At 34.8% G+C, this 16,878-nt stretch overlaps 1 protein-coding gene across 1 annotated transcript in view; it reads left to right on the forward strand.

The window, feature by feature from the left end:
- Positions 1–4,023: 4,023 nt before the first annotated feature.
- Positions 4,024–16,878, forward strand: part of LOC131073492 (structural maintenance of chromosomes protein 5) — a 133,747-nt gene continuing 120,892 nt past the window's right edge. The window contains exons 1-3 of the mRNA XM_058009925.2: positions 4,024–4,230; positions 8,125–8,302; positions 8,491–8,644. Coding sequence (XP_057865908.2) covers positions 4,124–4,230; positions 8,125–8,302; positions 8,491–8,644 — 439 coding nt within the window. The 5' untranslated portion in view covers positions 4,024–4,123. The remainder of the gene's footprint in view (positions 4,231–8,124; positions 8,303–8,490; positions 8,645–16,878) is intronic.

A 16,878-nucleotide genomic window follows, 5' to 3' on the forward strand; every position in this document is an offset into this window, starting at 1 on the left:
TCGCCGATTGGAGATCCTAGAAACCAACACCAAAGCTCAGGAAACTTCAAGATACATCATTATAAGCCTTCTATAACAACCACAAATAGATTCCACACATCTACATGATCACATAGCTATCCCACTATAATTGCACTATACTAGACCAAGAATGTACCCAAGTTGCACATCTGGATCAACAAGTTTGACATCAATGACAATAAGAACTCATATTTGCAACACTCATGTTAGTTATAATTTATAGGAAATATAAGTTGCACATAAAGTGAAAACATATGGATTGGTTACTATAAAGTATATGAGATTATGAAAAAGGAAAGATGGAATGGTAATGAAAAATGAAGAAGTTATTCCTCGGGATTTCTTAGTTTAGATTAGGTCCAACAAAATGTTACATGGTTAAAATCTACCATTCTAGTAAAAATTATAAATAAGACATTAACACCTAAAAAAACTCCAATCTCCCTCTAGCTACCAAGTATTACAAACCCAATTTTTTAAGAAAGGAAAGTAAGCTTGAAAACCCATAGACTTACAAACTAGAGCATGTTCTGATAAATAAAGCACATCTTCAATAATAATATCTGGGTTAATAAATATAATAGGCATTTCAAGGCTCTTTTTAAGAACTCATTAAAACTAAAATTATTCTCTAATTTAGATTCATATCTAACACCACATGTGGCCCGCACGAGAAAATTTATAGCATTCATATGCTCAAAAGTCAAGCTTTCATCCCTATGAACCACATCTTTAAAATAAATCGATAAAGGCCCATCAGGATCCTCGGAGCCATCCATTAGAGATCTTTCCCAAGTTCTACCCTAAAAAAATAAAAAAAACTTACAAAGGAAGTTAAAATAGGGAGCTTGTTCCATACATAGACTCGACAAGCAACCTCTACTTCTATAGAAATGAAGAAGCTTGTTAAATCTAAAAAGAGCCACCAAAATACATGTATGAACTCTCAAAATGATGTAGTAGAAAATTCTAGCCTCCTACCCTCCCATGCAAAAGCATGCATGGGCCACAACTAGCCCCATAGACCTTCCTAGAGCCCTTGACCCGCCATCACAACTTCTTCAACCCATTTAATGTATCCTATTACAACTAATGGTTGCTTAACATAAGTTAATCTAATGTCTTATAAGTAGAAGTGCATGACCACATTGCTTCATAATCATTAGTTGTATAGGTGACCATATAGTTCCTACCAATGCTATGTCATATAATTTCAGGTATAAGAATTAATTTAACCAAACTTCACAAAAACCATATGAAATCATTAAAAAGTAGCAATCTAGAAAACACCCAATTGCACCAAATTAACTTGGTTTGCTTGCAAATGAAAACATAATGCTTCATTGTATAAATATCCTTTAAGTAGACTATAATAAGAAACATTACAACCTCTGCAATGATTCATACAAATCTAGAAACAACAATAAAACATTTCTAGGGAAATTAACAATCTCAGTGGAATACAACTCGTGGTACTACCAAACTACATAAACTTCTACACAAAAAGTTACAAATACAAAATAATGGTCTTGGGAACCAATATAATAGTTATATACTCACCCAAAAACATCAAAACACATATAGAAAAAAAACAATATGAAACAGTCTGTCCACAAACCCTCTCTCTCTCACACACACCAAGTTAGAATATTCAAATTGGAAATAAATATATAAAACTCGTATAAATGATGTAGAATAATATAACAAAAAATAATAACATCCAAAATGATGTTCCACATTAGCATGCACTCCAATGAAAATACAAACCCATCTGCACTCAAAAACTACACACTTCTTCATTGGCAACCTACAACAAAACAAGAACACACTACAAAATTGAACTATTCTACAAATCTCTGAAGATTAAATGCAATCTATGAATGAAATTACTTTTTGAACCAAAGGGGTTTCATCCTTTGATTTTAATTTCTAATGGGTTTTCATCTACTAAAAGTTTTTGTATGATTAAATGATAGATCCAAAAAGTATAAAATCTCAAAATATACAAAAAATTGAATGTAAATGTCTCAAATGGTGGGAAAATAATAAATATAATTATATTTGAATTTCCATTTCACCTTGCATGCCAAAACAAACCATTACTTACACCTGTCAATTTGTAAATACATGTTGCATAAATGCTATCATAGATTCATGTCACAACTATCACAAATCTTCTAAAAATAAATTTTGGATAGTATAAACACATCTTAGCAATAATCCACGCCAACTGCTCCAGGATAAAATATTAGCTCTTGAATTTACAAAAAATAATTGAAATATTAAATACAATATTTTTTCTATTAATTTCTCCTTAGCTTGGGAAAATAGAAATGTGACATTGATTTGATCATTTTTTTTGAAAGGGGACATGCCACATATTATGGGAGAAAATCAACATGGGAATGCATTGTGTCCTTATGTCTCCTCCAACTCTTGATTGATATCTTATCTTGTCTTTCAGATTCAATTTTGTTGGATGATTTTTTGATGGATACGGAGCTTCACATTTTAGATTCAAAGGACACATTTGAGGGGTTATTTGTCCTCTTTGATGACACATCCATCATAGTTGTTGTCCCATCGTCTCTATCTTTGGATCTTATTCATCATCAATTACCACTTGATCTTGGTTTGTCACCTTCTTCGTGGTATCATCTCTTAGAAAAACGGTGACACACGAGAAAAAATTAGACACCATCATCATACATCTTGATCTCTATTCCTATTAATTCTTATCTAGACTGGGAGGCTTTACTCCATATATACTTGGTTTTGTTTGTTCCCAAGGGGGGAATGTTGTTTGTAGGCATTGTATTGGCTTTTTTTTTCAAGCATTTACCATTATTGTAGGAGAACATACATAGTTGAGGGGGGGGGGGGTGTCGTCTACACAGTCACTTCTTTTTTCTCCTATGGAATGATCTAGTCCTTAAGGTTCATATTGAGTCCTTCCTTCTTTCACTTTCTTATTATATCTATTTAGGAAATGAGTTTTGCCCCTCTAGTTTTTCTCCTTTTATCCATCTGTGAAAGATTACATTTGTAAATGGGCACATAACACGTTTTATTAGCCAAGGCTCATCATTATCTATGCATCTTTGTATTGATACATTTATACAAAGCTGACCCTCATGGGGTTATAATTCTACATAGAATTGTAAATAACAAGTACAACAAGGACATCCATTTTCTATATCTAGGTGAGTGGAATTGATATTGCAATATGATAGAATTTTTATCTCAATTTTTGCAACTAAATATCTAATTCTTCTATGCTTATTTTTGTAAAATTAAATAATATTTAGTATTCTAATATTTACCTTGAGTTGTGGTTACCAAGGTTAATTTATATTTTATTGTTAGCGTCAATTAATCTTAGATAATATGTTAGAGTCAAAATGATTGCACTCAATTGATAATGTTGTCCTCATCTCATTGTGGAGATGCATGCACATATCTCCAAAATGACATTTAGATTAAATTAATTGAATCTATTAATTCTAACTTGAATAAATTGATAAACTTAATTACTACGTCTAATTTTAGATAATATACTTTAATAAATAGATAAAATATAAAATTCAAAATAAATTTAATGAAAAATAATCTTTAAATATTTAATCAAGATAATATAAATTTGAAGGACATATCTTCATAAATAAGACTAGGTGCAAATCTTAACTAAAAATCTCGACGCACAAGCAATTGGCCATGGTTGATTCCAAAAAGTCAGGAAAAGTCAATAACACATTCTTGATCGGTAGAATAAGCTCTAACTTTGATTTTTTAGAGAAATCAATAACACGAAATTTATAACCACTTTTTGAAGTTAGTTTAGCCATGTCCCAAACAACTATCAAGAAGAAAATTAGACTATCTAATCCATTAGAAAGAAGAAATTTTAATGTCCAAAATAACCTATAGGAAAAGGTTATTTTTCTATTATTTCCCTCCGCTTACCGTAGTCAGTAGACTATAAAGAGACCTCGACGTCGCGTATTAAAATTTAATTGTGTTACGGATTTATATAGCCGGTCTTTTGCAGATACGATTGATAGTTTAAATTTTCGCGGTAGAGCAGGAGGTCAAGGCAGGAACAATGGCAATGCAGGCCGAGGGTAGACTGCAGCATCCTCCCCGTAAGCACAGCAGAGCAGACGAGTCCACACCTGGCTCTTCATCCAAACGTCCCACGCTGTTTGTCAGGTAACTTATTCAAAATCAATTATTGCTTTTGCCGCCATTTCTTCTTTTATGTTTGTTCACTCACAGAGTTCTGTAGGTAAATACATAGCAATTTCCGATGCTTTTACCTCTATTTTCCTTTCTTTGCCTTGTATATCCGTTGGATGATTACATTAAACAGTTTGACTTTGCTTCCCCTTACCATTCGTGTTTCCCAAATCCTTCAGAATGTAGTTTTTACTTTTAATTTTTTTTTTTTGGGACGAATCCCTATCAATTTGCAAGGAGCGAGTGTAACTGCTCATAGTACACATTACATCGAATAATTTTTCAGTTAACTAGGGGTCTGATTTATTCCGATTTGGCGAATTCTCTTTTATTAAGGCAAATTTCAGCTTAGTTTCCAGTACAGAATGACGGTCTTGTCATTTCGAAATGCTTCTTGCAGTGAGGTGAAGCGAATAATATAATCAATTTAAACATTTTATCATATCTCCAGTGGCCCCATTATAAAAATATTCGGATGTTTTTACCATTGGAACTCGTTCAACTTGACAAGAAACCCTGGTTTCATATCTTTATAATCTGGTAAATTTTCATTTTTGGGGTGGCCTTTGGCTTAGATGCTATGAGCCTTTGACCATAGGAGGTCACTATTTTGACTAGGCGACATGCTCCCGATCTCATGCGTTGGAGTACATTACATCCAATAAGTTGGATATGACATTTTACTTGATTTCGAGACTTTATCATGTCTCTTGAGGATTTTAAGCTGGAGCTCTGCTTTAGAAGGTCTACACTTTTATTAACCATCCTGGTTCATAGATTTTTAATTTTTGTGGTATTTAACTCTTGTGTTCTTTTTAGTCATCTCAAATTGACCTCCATTAGTAGCCATTACACTAATGGCATTAGTCATCTCAACTTGGCCTTCATTAGTAGCCATTTAAGTCTCAAGCATCTTGAAGCATTTGGTAAGGTGGGAAATAGTGAATGCTACCATTGCTTTAGGTAAGTTCCATTTTCTACCAGCTACAAAGCAACCCTTTTCAGCCCTCATAACCAATAAATTTCTCACCTAGAGATTTCCCCCAAGAGGAGACCGTGACTTCCTCCAAGAACAATACCTCACTCAATCCGCTTGTTCAATGGAATATGAGAGCAACAATTTCTCAAGCAGCTCACCATAACTGCAAAGATCTGTGGAGATTCCTCAGCCATCATGCCAAATGATCTTTCACATGGCTCAGTTTCCCCCTTTTAAAAGGAAAATGAGTGCTACCTCAATGTTGATTTGCACTCACAAAGTTCTCCTTTACAATGGACAACTTGAGCAAAGTCTTTGGTTGCTCAACGTAAGAGCACTGATCTGCATGTTTGTAGGATTTTTCTTCTCAAGGCCAAAAACTCATAAGAATTTGGATTTGGGGCTCTTAGCATTTATGGAACTGTTGATGATGCTCAAAGGATATGTTCATAGTTTTCATTAAAAAAATGAAAAAAACCTATTTTTTCACGTAGCCCTAAGGCTTGTTAGGAAATCTGTTATGTTCATGAAGCATTGTGCACTGCCTTCGGACTTGATTGAGAACTACCAAGCATAGTTCTAATCTTGCAATGCCTCAATTGACTTTATGGCTATGATACTATTTTCTATTGGAAGCTCCAACAAATCCGGATTGGTTCATGCTGGTTTTTAATTGTATTCTGGATCTAGCTTGTATTATGGATAGGGTTTGGAATCAGGGTTGACCATTCAGCCCGAGATTGCTTCTTGGGTGAATTTGGAGAGGATCCACAAAAAAATTGAAAAAGAAAGCAAAATCTGACTAGATTTAAAAGTACTTTCCTTGAAGAATTTGGAGCTTGGTTAAAAGTGACAAAATTATGAAAAATGGCATGTGCCATGAAGGTCATTGCGGCCTCTGTTAGGTTTGTGGTTCAAAATAGTATTCTAGTTTTGTTTTTTACTATATAGGGGCATATGTCTCGTATATGAGACAGCCGCTTTGTTACTACTCTTTTTATTAATGTTGTATTATTAATCTATTGTTAGTGGGTAGTTGGTGTTAGGAAGTTTTTGTTCATGGGAATTATAAACAATGGCTTTATAAGCTCATGATATTGTCTTGTATTATTATTCCTGCATAATATATTTTGTATGTTCATTGATACCTTTGCAGTGTAAATTTCAATCTATTTGGATTCTTAACTGTTGGCTGTACAAATCATGATAATAATGGATGGAGAATGAAGAAAGTTTTGGTGATAGAATTTGTAGCTGCTTTAAATATTTCTGTTTGTTGTATTTGTTCATGCACTTATTAGCAGGAAATAAATATGTTGTAGTAGTGATTGATTTAATATTTACTGCCAGGCGTGGAGACAAGAGTTTCTAGCAAAGTTGTCCAAGGGAAGCAAATGAAGTACAGACTAAAAGCTCCTCTTGGAAATCGTATTTGCCTGTATTTTTATAGCACCCCCACAGTTCATTGTTCCCAAGTATCTGGTTAAAACGGTCAAGATTCTAATTTACTGTATCATTAGTTGTGTGACAGATAATATTCTAAGTGCAAAAGTTCCTAATACCTATAGCCATCAATAGTAAGAGAGAATAGAAGTGTAATGTCATTGAAGAATAATTGTCTAAAGGAATTGCATAAACACTTGCTTGACAAAATGATCTTATAGGAAATGGCTGAAGGAATTGCATAACCAGCTGCTTGACAAAGCGGTCTTACAAGAAATATTTCATAAATGAATACGTGGCACTGAAAACACAAGTGGTTGTGTGAATGTGAGATACAAGGGGTTGACAGGTTGTAGAAATCACAGGAAAGTTCTTTTTGAAGAATAATAATTTGCACCATATTCCAGCAAGGATGTGTGATTAATAAAGCATGCGGTAGTTGCTGTTTTCTACTTTTTTTTTTTTTTAAACATGATTGCAAATCTAGGCATTGGATTATTTATTTTTATTTTTCACCAGGAAAATGGGATAGATAGATATGTGGAAGAAAATTTATCTGATTATGTCTAGCTCAACTGGACATTAGATGATAACTGGTTCGTATATCATAAAGAAGTCATTGGTTCAATTCTATAGAATACTATGTTATATAGTGTTGTTCTAAACTCACTACAACAAAATAACAAGGAAGCATTTTTTGTTGTCTCAAAAATATTTTTGCACGTTGTAATGGAGACATAAAAGTCATATTTGTAATGAATGCATTCTTGGTCGATTCTGACATCCTGTTTTTCCAATGAGTTGTATGAATGTACATGATAACCTTTATAGGGCTTTTACTTTAATCACTCAATTACAACCTTTCAGGCTTATAATTATTTTTATTTTTGTTCAATGCTCAAACTTGCCACTGGACCACTGCCTGAAGAATTTATTGTTATTTGCTAAAATAAGGCATAATATCCCCCAAAAATATACCCTAAAGATTCTGCGTCGTCTATTCTCCCACATCAAGCGAACACAACAATATATTTCTAATTTCAAGACTAGACTGCAAAATTGCACATAAAATGTTTTTCAAACCTTCTGGCAGACTGTTAGATGGCTTCTATACTCGTTATAAAATTAACAGGTTAATATGCAGTCTGTCATTACAGGATATAACACACTTCAAGTAAAGCTAATTGGCTTTATTTCCATTTGGCTGTGATTGTACCTGGAAACTAACTTGAGCATCTATAAGATAAATTTCAGGAAGACAAAAACCAAGGACTAAATATTATTATTGTCATATATCTAGAATTACTATTGCTCTTTTGTGGTTGTTTTCAGGGCTATAAGAAAACATTTATATAGGTATTGGGGCAGTTTTAAAAGATTTTTAGCCAGATAACATGCAAATCTAATACATGTTTGATGTTCTTATGTTTGATCATGTTGATCAGGGGAGAAGATGATTATTTGCCAGGAAATATAGTTGAAATTGAGATACACAACTTTATGACATATAATCATTTAAGGTCCAAGCCAGGATCTCGCCTTAATCTTGTTATTGGACCAAATGGAACAGGGAAAAGCTCTTTAGTATGTGCCATTGCCATAGGCCTTGCTGGAGAACCCCAGGTTGATCTTGTTGGTTTTTTATTTATGCTATCATTCTGGCATGCTGTGTTGCTTTTTTTAATAGTCATAATAATATTTGATCCATAGCCAGGATATTTTGATTGTGTATGATAAACCTACTTTATTTCTGTGTCTTTTTGTTTTCATTGTAAGTTTCAAGTTGATTTAGATGCTTGATTTTGCTGCAGTTGCTTGGCAGAGCATCCAACATTGGTGATTATGTGAAACGTGGTGAAGAATCAGGATGGATAAAAATCTCTTTGCGGGGCAATAAGGCTGGAGAAACCATTACTGTAACAAGAAAAATAGATAGACAGAATAAATCCGAGTGGCAGCTCAATGGTATGTGCAGAAATATTTGGCTTTAGGTTCTTTTTGCATATATACATTTAGCGTGATTAAAGAAAACCTTTGGCTGATATTAACTTTCTGATAGTTGCAACATTACAAAGTGTGAAGACTGTGCTACCAAATTCCTCTATACATGGATTGCATAAACAATCTACTTTGATGGACATATACAAGTCTGAACGTGCTTGTATACAACAGGATGCTGAACTCTAGACATATAATTATGTCTAGAACTGTATTTTCGTTATATTTAATTAGAGTTAGCATTATTGTTGCTCCAATGAAGTGTGTTTTTGGTGAAAGTGTGCAAATTGGCGGCAGTATTTCCATAAAATCTGGTTACTCATTGCTAGAGGAATGCACTCTGAAAATGTCATGGTATTCTCTCCTGATTTTGTCTACTGTGTTCTTTTAATCTGGCATCCATGTTTTCCTGCACATTCTATTTCATATTTCCAGTTGGCACTGAATTCTCCATTTGTTAATGATTATCTTCCTTGATTCAGCTAAAATATGTTGCTTCTCCTTTGTCATATTGAGGACAAATACAAAAAGCTGTTAACTTGCATGCACAATTTTTTTGTTAACTCATTCTAAGCAGAGGAGTACTCTGAAATAAGAATTATTTTTGCCAATTTCAACACCTTTTCCCTCACTTTTTGCATGGTTAGCTTGTTCTCTAAATTGGGTACTTTCATTTACACTGGACTATACTCACCCACTGCAAGAGAGGTTTTTGATATCATAATAATCAGAACAATAAGGAGACAACATAGAGGGAAGAAAATCTCCAAAAATATAATATCCATTTATTTTTGTGATACATCCAGAGAAAGTGTAGTGGTTAAAAGTAAAACTCATATTGTACACTTTTCATTAGCATGGATTAAATAGATTCAGAACAATATAGTAGGCACGTAATAAGGAAGCCATGAAGATTATACTTTTATTAGCACCTGCAGGTCCTATTACTATGGGTCCTATACTCATGACACTCGGCAAAACCTATGACATGAGTGCCCTTCATCACATTAAGCTTTGGAGTAGATTGAATTGGGTCCTTAATGGCTTGAAGGACCTTGAAGGACCCCTCATCACCAATTGGAACCTCTATGGTTTTCTGGCTGCCCATGTAAGATTTTTTTCTCCTTGGGTTTTTGATTCCTTTAACTAGTGCAGTCTTTCAATATTCCATGATATGGTTAGCATTGGCCCTGGTGCTCTTATCAATCAGGAAGCCCCACTTGAGCATTGGATCATCCACTAGATTGAGATAGGTGAGATGAGCATCCTCTAATGAGTAGTAGACCAGTAGCTTATCATTTTGTCATTCTGGATCTTGATGATTATTTAACAAAATATTTCCCCCTTTTCCATCATAGGCTCCTTGAAGTTGAAGCTTCTCTTGATTTTATGCTTCTGTAGATGCCATATTTGACATAGACAAGAAGCAGTACCAAAATAGAAAGATTTTTCCTGTTACAGTATGCATATTGGTCCAATTTCCATAATGTGGTAGCCTGATTCCTTCAACAATCTTCTTTAACAAACTCACATACAAGGAAGGAGTAGTAAAACTGATATCCCAGAAAGAAATGGAGATGAAAAAGTTTGAGGGGAGATAAGGAGATGCACGTTGAAATCTTCAAAGCCATACTTTTAGTGGGAATTTGAACAAGCTCACCATGTGATCCAATGCACAAGTCAGACTGCATTCACAGTTCTCCAATCCTCTTGAAAGTTAAAAACAATAACTCTTACCATGCACTGACAAACCTCTCCAGAAACAGGGAGATTGGTTATTTTTAACAAATTGAAATCAAGCAGTCTTGTAAAGGAGTCACCTTCAACAGGTGGTCATACCTAAGAGGTCAGAGCAAAATGAAGGAAGAGGATGGTAGCCCAATGTTTAGACATGAGCCCTAATGGCTGATGAGCTTGGCCAAGAGGAATAAACTGACAATAATGGAAGACCAGGGTTAGCCTCGACCGACAACTAGGGTAGAAGGAACCAGAAGCTCTGAAACACATAAAGAGAGCCCAAAGAGAGGAATCCCCATATGTGATAAACATGGAGAGTCAGAAAGTGCTTGTCTTCCACTCTTTTGCTTGCAAAGGATGGGAGAATGGCAAGGTGGTGAAAATAGGCAGAAGCCCCACACATGGGAAAGGGGCAGATTGGACACATCTAGCTTGTGAAAAACATAGGGATATAATCTAGCTTGGGCAAATAGAAAAAGATAATTCTAGAAAAAATAACTTCACTAGTGGGGAGGAAGGACGAGGGGTTCTAGGAAATGAAGGTGGGAGATCGCAAACCACATCTATTGAAAGGAAATACAGGAGCAAGGAAAGGAAAATAAAATCCAAGAAAGTTTATGATGAAGTAATTGTTACCAAGAGAAAAGCAAAAACCTTGGAGCATCACCCAAATGTGAAGAAGGAGGCACAAGAACTTTTGAAAGGGGAAAAGCAAAGAAAAACCCCTTGTGATATTATGAATGAGGCAATGCCTAAAATGAGAGAGAGAGAGAGAGCAAGAAGCTCTTTACAATATTGTCATTAAGAAGAAATGAGAGAGGAGACATCTCTTAAATAGAGATGAGGAGAGGAGTTACAAAGTAACTCCCAAATCTATGAATACCACCATTCATAAAATGTGTGTGCCATGTGTCCACATCCTCTTATGGAGGAAATCTAATATTCCTTAATAAAGGAAAATAAAAGAAATGACTTGTCCTCACACATGTACTAGAGGACAAATTACATGTAGGAATTCCAAAGGAATATCCTAAACTAAATACAAATAAACCTAAGCTAAGTAAAGATTAAATATTCTAACATCTATCCACACCTAAATTTACTAAGTAATCCACAACTTTATCACTCATTCTTCTTATGTGGCAAGAATTGGAAATCTACAAGCTGATCATGAGACGTGCAGTTTACTTTTATCTTCTCTAGTTGCAAATGAGTCCTCACATCAATTAGCCTCCAGTTCCCCTCGACTATAATGTCAGACTGGCCTTTTCTCTTTCAATCTGCAGTCCTGTCCATAGGTCACTAGCTTCAGCAATATTTTTTTCATTGTGTTTCCTTATGCCTAAAAAGAAATTGATTGATTCCACAAGAAGATTTTAAAGATTCCCTCAATTTCAGCCATTCACAGATTCTGTCTTGAGGTTCTATCAAAATTTAGTTTCATTGAATATTGAGGGCCTATCTGATTCAGATAGCTTCTTTTCTGTGTCTTGCAATCCAATAATCAGAGATATCTTTTAAAGTTATTTTTGAATTGATAAAGATACAATCATTAATTGCTTCTATTGCCATGTCTTTGTGGGGCTAGGTGTTACTCTTTCAGGCTGCCAAGAACGTCTTCAGATTTTCCTTATGGGCAGTTCCATTCCTTGGAACATCCTTTTATACCTTTCCATTCAGATGTACCAGTTCTAGGGGCTGATTTAAGCTTGCAGCTCTATTTAAGTGGATCTTCCTTCACATATTGCCTGGCAAGTCAGTCTAATTCAAATGTAATTGATCTTGTTGTGCCAAGTTTTGTTTGCAAAGGTGAAATTACTTGGCAGATGATTGAGCCCTGTTGGATTGTGACAGAATTTTGCTTGTGATGCCAAGCACAAAAAACAATCAGCTTTGGGAAACCCAATCGGATTCTCACTTAGATTCTCAACGATATTCTCACTTAGATTCTTTTCCAGCTTGATTGCAGTTTTATACCCACCTTCTGTTGATGGATAGCTTCGGTCAGATCCTTCAGGGCCGATTTTACCATCAAATGTGTGAAGGGCCTTTCGGCCTTACACATTTAATCAAGTTAGATTCCTATATTGCCGACCCTTGTTTTATAGCGGTGATTTCATGAAACGGTGTATCATGAAGTGGTTATTAATAAAGCAATAAATAATTACCTTAACCCGCCACCTTGATGATAAGACGTATTAATTGGCATTGAATTAATTTTGTGGAAGTCGTGACTCTTGGCATAAGACGTGTTAATGGAAAGTCATGTTGATTAATATAATAAAGCCGACTTATGGATAAGTTGTTGGCATATGTGCAGAGCATGATGACATGATGATATTGTATGTTGTCATTGATGTCAATATGCTGAAGTATGAACCAGTATGTTGTAGTAAGCAAACTGGCAAGAGAACCGGTATGATGATGTAAACCGGTATTTGTGAAAAAGTGAAGCGGTATGTTTGTTCAAGGTGAACCGGTATGTTGGAATGAGAACCGGTAAATGGAAGTTTTGTATTGGGGTTTCATTTGGCATGACTACCGATTGGTAGTCTCAGCTTCAGGGTTTCCGGTTGATGCATTCCAAGCTTGTGCGATTCAACAGATGACATCCTGTAATGAGTTAGCATTATATGAAGACCAGATAAGTGTTGCTACGTCAGTCTTGTGCGTGTGAAGGATTTCCTTGAGGATCTTGCATGGAGATTGATCCTATCTACCTCGGGAATGTGCGAAGTCTCTGTAAACGGTGGAGAGCGCGTGATGAGTTATCAGCTTCCTGAAGTGGCAAAGAATGAACGTTGGAGAACGTCTTGAGATCTGTTCAAGATTGTTGTATTCGATGCAGTGTGATTAATGGTCAGGATTGAACCGACTAGATTGTAAAACCTAAATGTTTAGGGTTTAGGGTTTATGCTACCGACCCATCTGTTTCCTATAAGGTCAACGATGTTTTTCATGTTGAAGTTGTTGGCAAATGGTATGTGTGTATCCCAGTGAGTGATACTTGATTCTTGCCAGACCGGAGAAGTGTGTTGATACCTGCAGAGTGTGATTGCAGAGGAAAATGAGCTAAAGTGGATTTGCCTTGGCATTGAGTGCTGTTATCAGATTATTGTATTACCTGTTGACTTCTAACCATTTCAGCAGTTGGAAAATCCCTTAACTGGGTAGCTTTAACATGCTTTTGTGTAAATCCTTTAACTGGGTGACTCAATTCAATGAGTTCTTCAAATCCTCTTGCGAGGTAACCTTTAACCGGATATTTAGCCATCCCTTAATTGGGCGATCCCTAGCAGGATCGGTTCCTAGTAGAACCTATTGTAAAAGTCTCTCTAACTGGACTAGGCTCTTAACAGAGCGGACTTCAAAAGAGTTCAAGAGCAGCTTGTGGGTATTCATCCCCACCGTGGTTTTTCCCAATTGGGTTTCCACGTGAAAAATCAGTGTGTCATGTGTGATGCCTTTACTGTGATGGTTTAGTGTTTTATGTCAAACTGGTAAAATATGTTGAACTAGCAGTCATTATATTTTGATGATAGATTACCTGTTTATGCATAAGGGTGAAGTGGAAATGAGGTATTAGATTGTATGGAAAGCTAAGGGTTACCGGTTTATGTCTTTCACATTCTCCCTGTGTTTTACCGGTAGTAATCTGGTTTAGATTGGTGTTAGTGCTTGCCAGTCAAAGTGCAGTGTTTGCAGTCAAACCGGTTCAGGAAACATGTTTTTGCCTATACAAATTCACCCCCCCCCCCCTCTCTCAGTACCGGTTTGGTACTAACTATTCATCATTTATTCATCATAAGTCGCGTTGCTTGAAGAAGACGTGGTTGGGTATATATAGATGGGCTCTATCATTTCTTCTGGACAATTCAGATTAACACACCTCACAGCAGATTGTATTATCATCCTAAATGCAGATCAATATCTGTCTACCAGTAGTTTGTGATCTTATATAACAGATCAGTATATCTTCTTCACTTACCAGCATATTGTGTATATCTGTAGCAGGCTGTGTCCATCTCCAATAGTTCAGATTATTCTTCTACATATCGTTGTTGGTGTTCAACAGATTGTTAACTTGTCAGCAAGTAGTGATCATCATACAAGGCGTATAGAATCGATATTGCATTGATTGATTCTAGATTGAATTAGCTTATTGTATAGCTTCAAGTGTGAAGCCTTTGTAAGGACATTTGCTAATATATTACAAGAGATTAATTGCTGGGTTTTTCACCTTCAAGAGGAAGGTTTTCCCAGGATATATTCTGTGCATTTGTGTTTAATTTACTGTCTATCTAATCTGATCATAAAACTTAACACCTTCAACTCTATATTCTCCAGATTTAGATCCAATCCAAATCAAATTTTCTGGTGCAGAGAAGTAGAAAGGGAGGAACATAATCTTCAGATGTTTAAAACATCATGCTGTTTGGAGGGGATGCATGATTGCCAGTCCTTCTAGTCAGATTTGTCTTTCCTGAGTTAGTTAGCAACTTTTTTCCCAAAATTTTATTGAACAATTCTTGAGCTTCTCTTTAATAGCTAGTGGGCTTGCCGCTTGGGCATACTTAAGCATCAGAGAAAAAGCTTATCACCTCTATGGATAACCCCACAATGGAGGAGTTTAATGAGTCCTAGAGATTCTGCTTTCAGTTCCACACAACCGAACCTTCTAGATGATTTTGTGTATTGATTATGTGCGTAGGAGTCTAAGAGTCTAGATATTATTTTTTGTTGAAATAATAATTTAGAGACCATAACTCTCACAATCAATGTTTGAGGACTCGGACTTGGACTCAACTTGGTAGCCCAAAATTTGGACTTGGACTCGGGACTCAACATGGACTCTGCAAAAAACTCGGCTAGGACTTAGCAAAAAATACTGTAGTTTTACAAAAAAGAAATTAATGCATTTAGAGAACATAAAAGCCTACTTTGACAATAATGTTATAATTAATGCTGATAGGCATTCTAAAATGGCAGCAAGGGGTGCAGTGAAAAAGTGAGTGTGTTAATGTTAATTTTTAGCTTTCAGCTTAAATTTGACAACCATTTGCATGTCAAAATATTAATATTAATTACAAACTTAATATTTTGAAAATAAACACCCATATAAAATAAAATATACCCTCATCAAATCTATAAGTTTTAGATAGATATATAAATATAAAATAAAAATAAAAATAATCCACCATTTCATATTTACAATATTCTTTTAAAAATATATTTCATAAATTTTTTATTTTTAATGATTTTTTTTTGAACAATAATAAAAATCTAAATATAAAAAACTAGATGCCAATTATCCAATAAAAAATCTGTATCAAAGAAAAAATAAATAGTGTAGATACAATATAATTTAAATATTTTTGTATGTAGTAAATATAATTTAAAATAAACTAAAATAGTTTCAATTGATATCTATCAGCATTTCCTTAGATAGATGTATTTAAGATGTCTATACTAGTTCAAATATTACACGTCATATAATCTTCAAACATTCAATATTTGAAATTTCATAATTCATAATAGTTTCAAACTTTCAAATGTATAACGACATCATAAGTTTATAAATGTTTACATATAATGATATGTCAAAATGATAAAAACTATCAAATACAATCTACTTCTTCCTCTTTTCCCTCCTAATATGATTTAGTTTTCAAGCCTCAAAATACAAGGTGCTATAGAATCAAAATGATGATGAATTGTTTCTTCCACATTGTGTTTGTTCTCCTCGATCGCATCCAATTCTGCTGCTCCTCTATTTAATTCTGCAAGATCTTCATCCATAGGGAGGACATCACCATCAAAATTCTGCTGCTCCTCTATTTAATTCTGCAAGATCTTCATCCATAGGGAGGACATCACCATCATTTTGTTCATTAACTGTTCATTCATCATAAGGATCAATATCATCCAATTTGATGAATTCATGTGAAATGCCCTCCATCTTTCTAGTTTGAGGGTGAAGGTTATACCAAACAAAGACAAGATCATTGAGGCGCTGCTGGGTCAACCTATTTCTCTTCTATGTGAATGTTCTCAAATAAGCTTCAATTGCGTTCACACCTAGAAGCATTACATGGCTGGGACATAATACAGATGACTATCTCTTGAAAATTTGGTGTGCTAGCACCATAATTCTCCAACCATAAATCTAGAGAAAACCTTTCAAAATATAAGAATTAAATAAAAAATATAAGAATCGAGTTTCTAATTTTTGCTTGTAGTATTGAACTAAAATTTTTACTTGGTTGTGAAAGAGTTGACGATTTCAACCTCACAAGCCAAGTATTATCAGCAAGAAAAAACACCCATTACACAAAAGAGATCAAGCAAGGATAATTTGCTCAACACAACCTAAGAATTTTGTATTGATTGCACAAAAAGATATGATTACAATGAATGAATGAATCCTTATATGAGTGAAACCTTAGATGCAAAACCCTAATACT

Source organism: Cryptomeria japonica, chromosome 1 (genome assembly GCF_030272615.1).
Source record: "Cryptomeria japonica chromosome 1, Sugi_1.0, whole genome shotgun sequence".
NCBI lineage: Eukaryota > Viridiplantae > Streptophyta > Pinopsida > Cupressales > Cupressaceae > Cryptomeria > Cryptomeria japonica.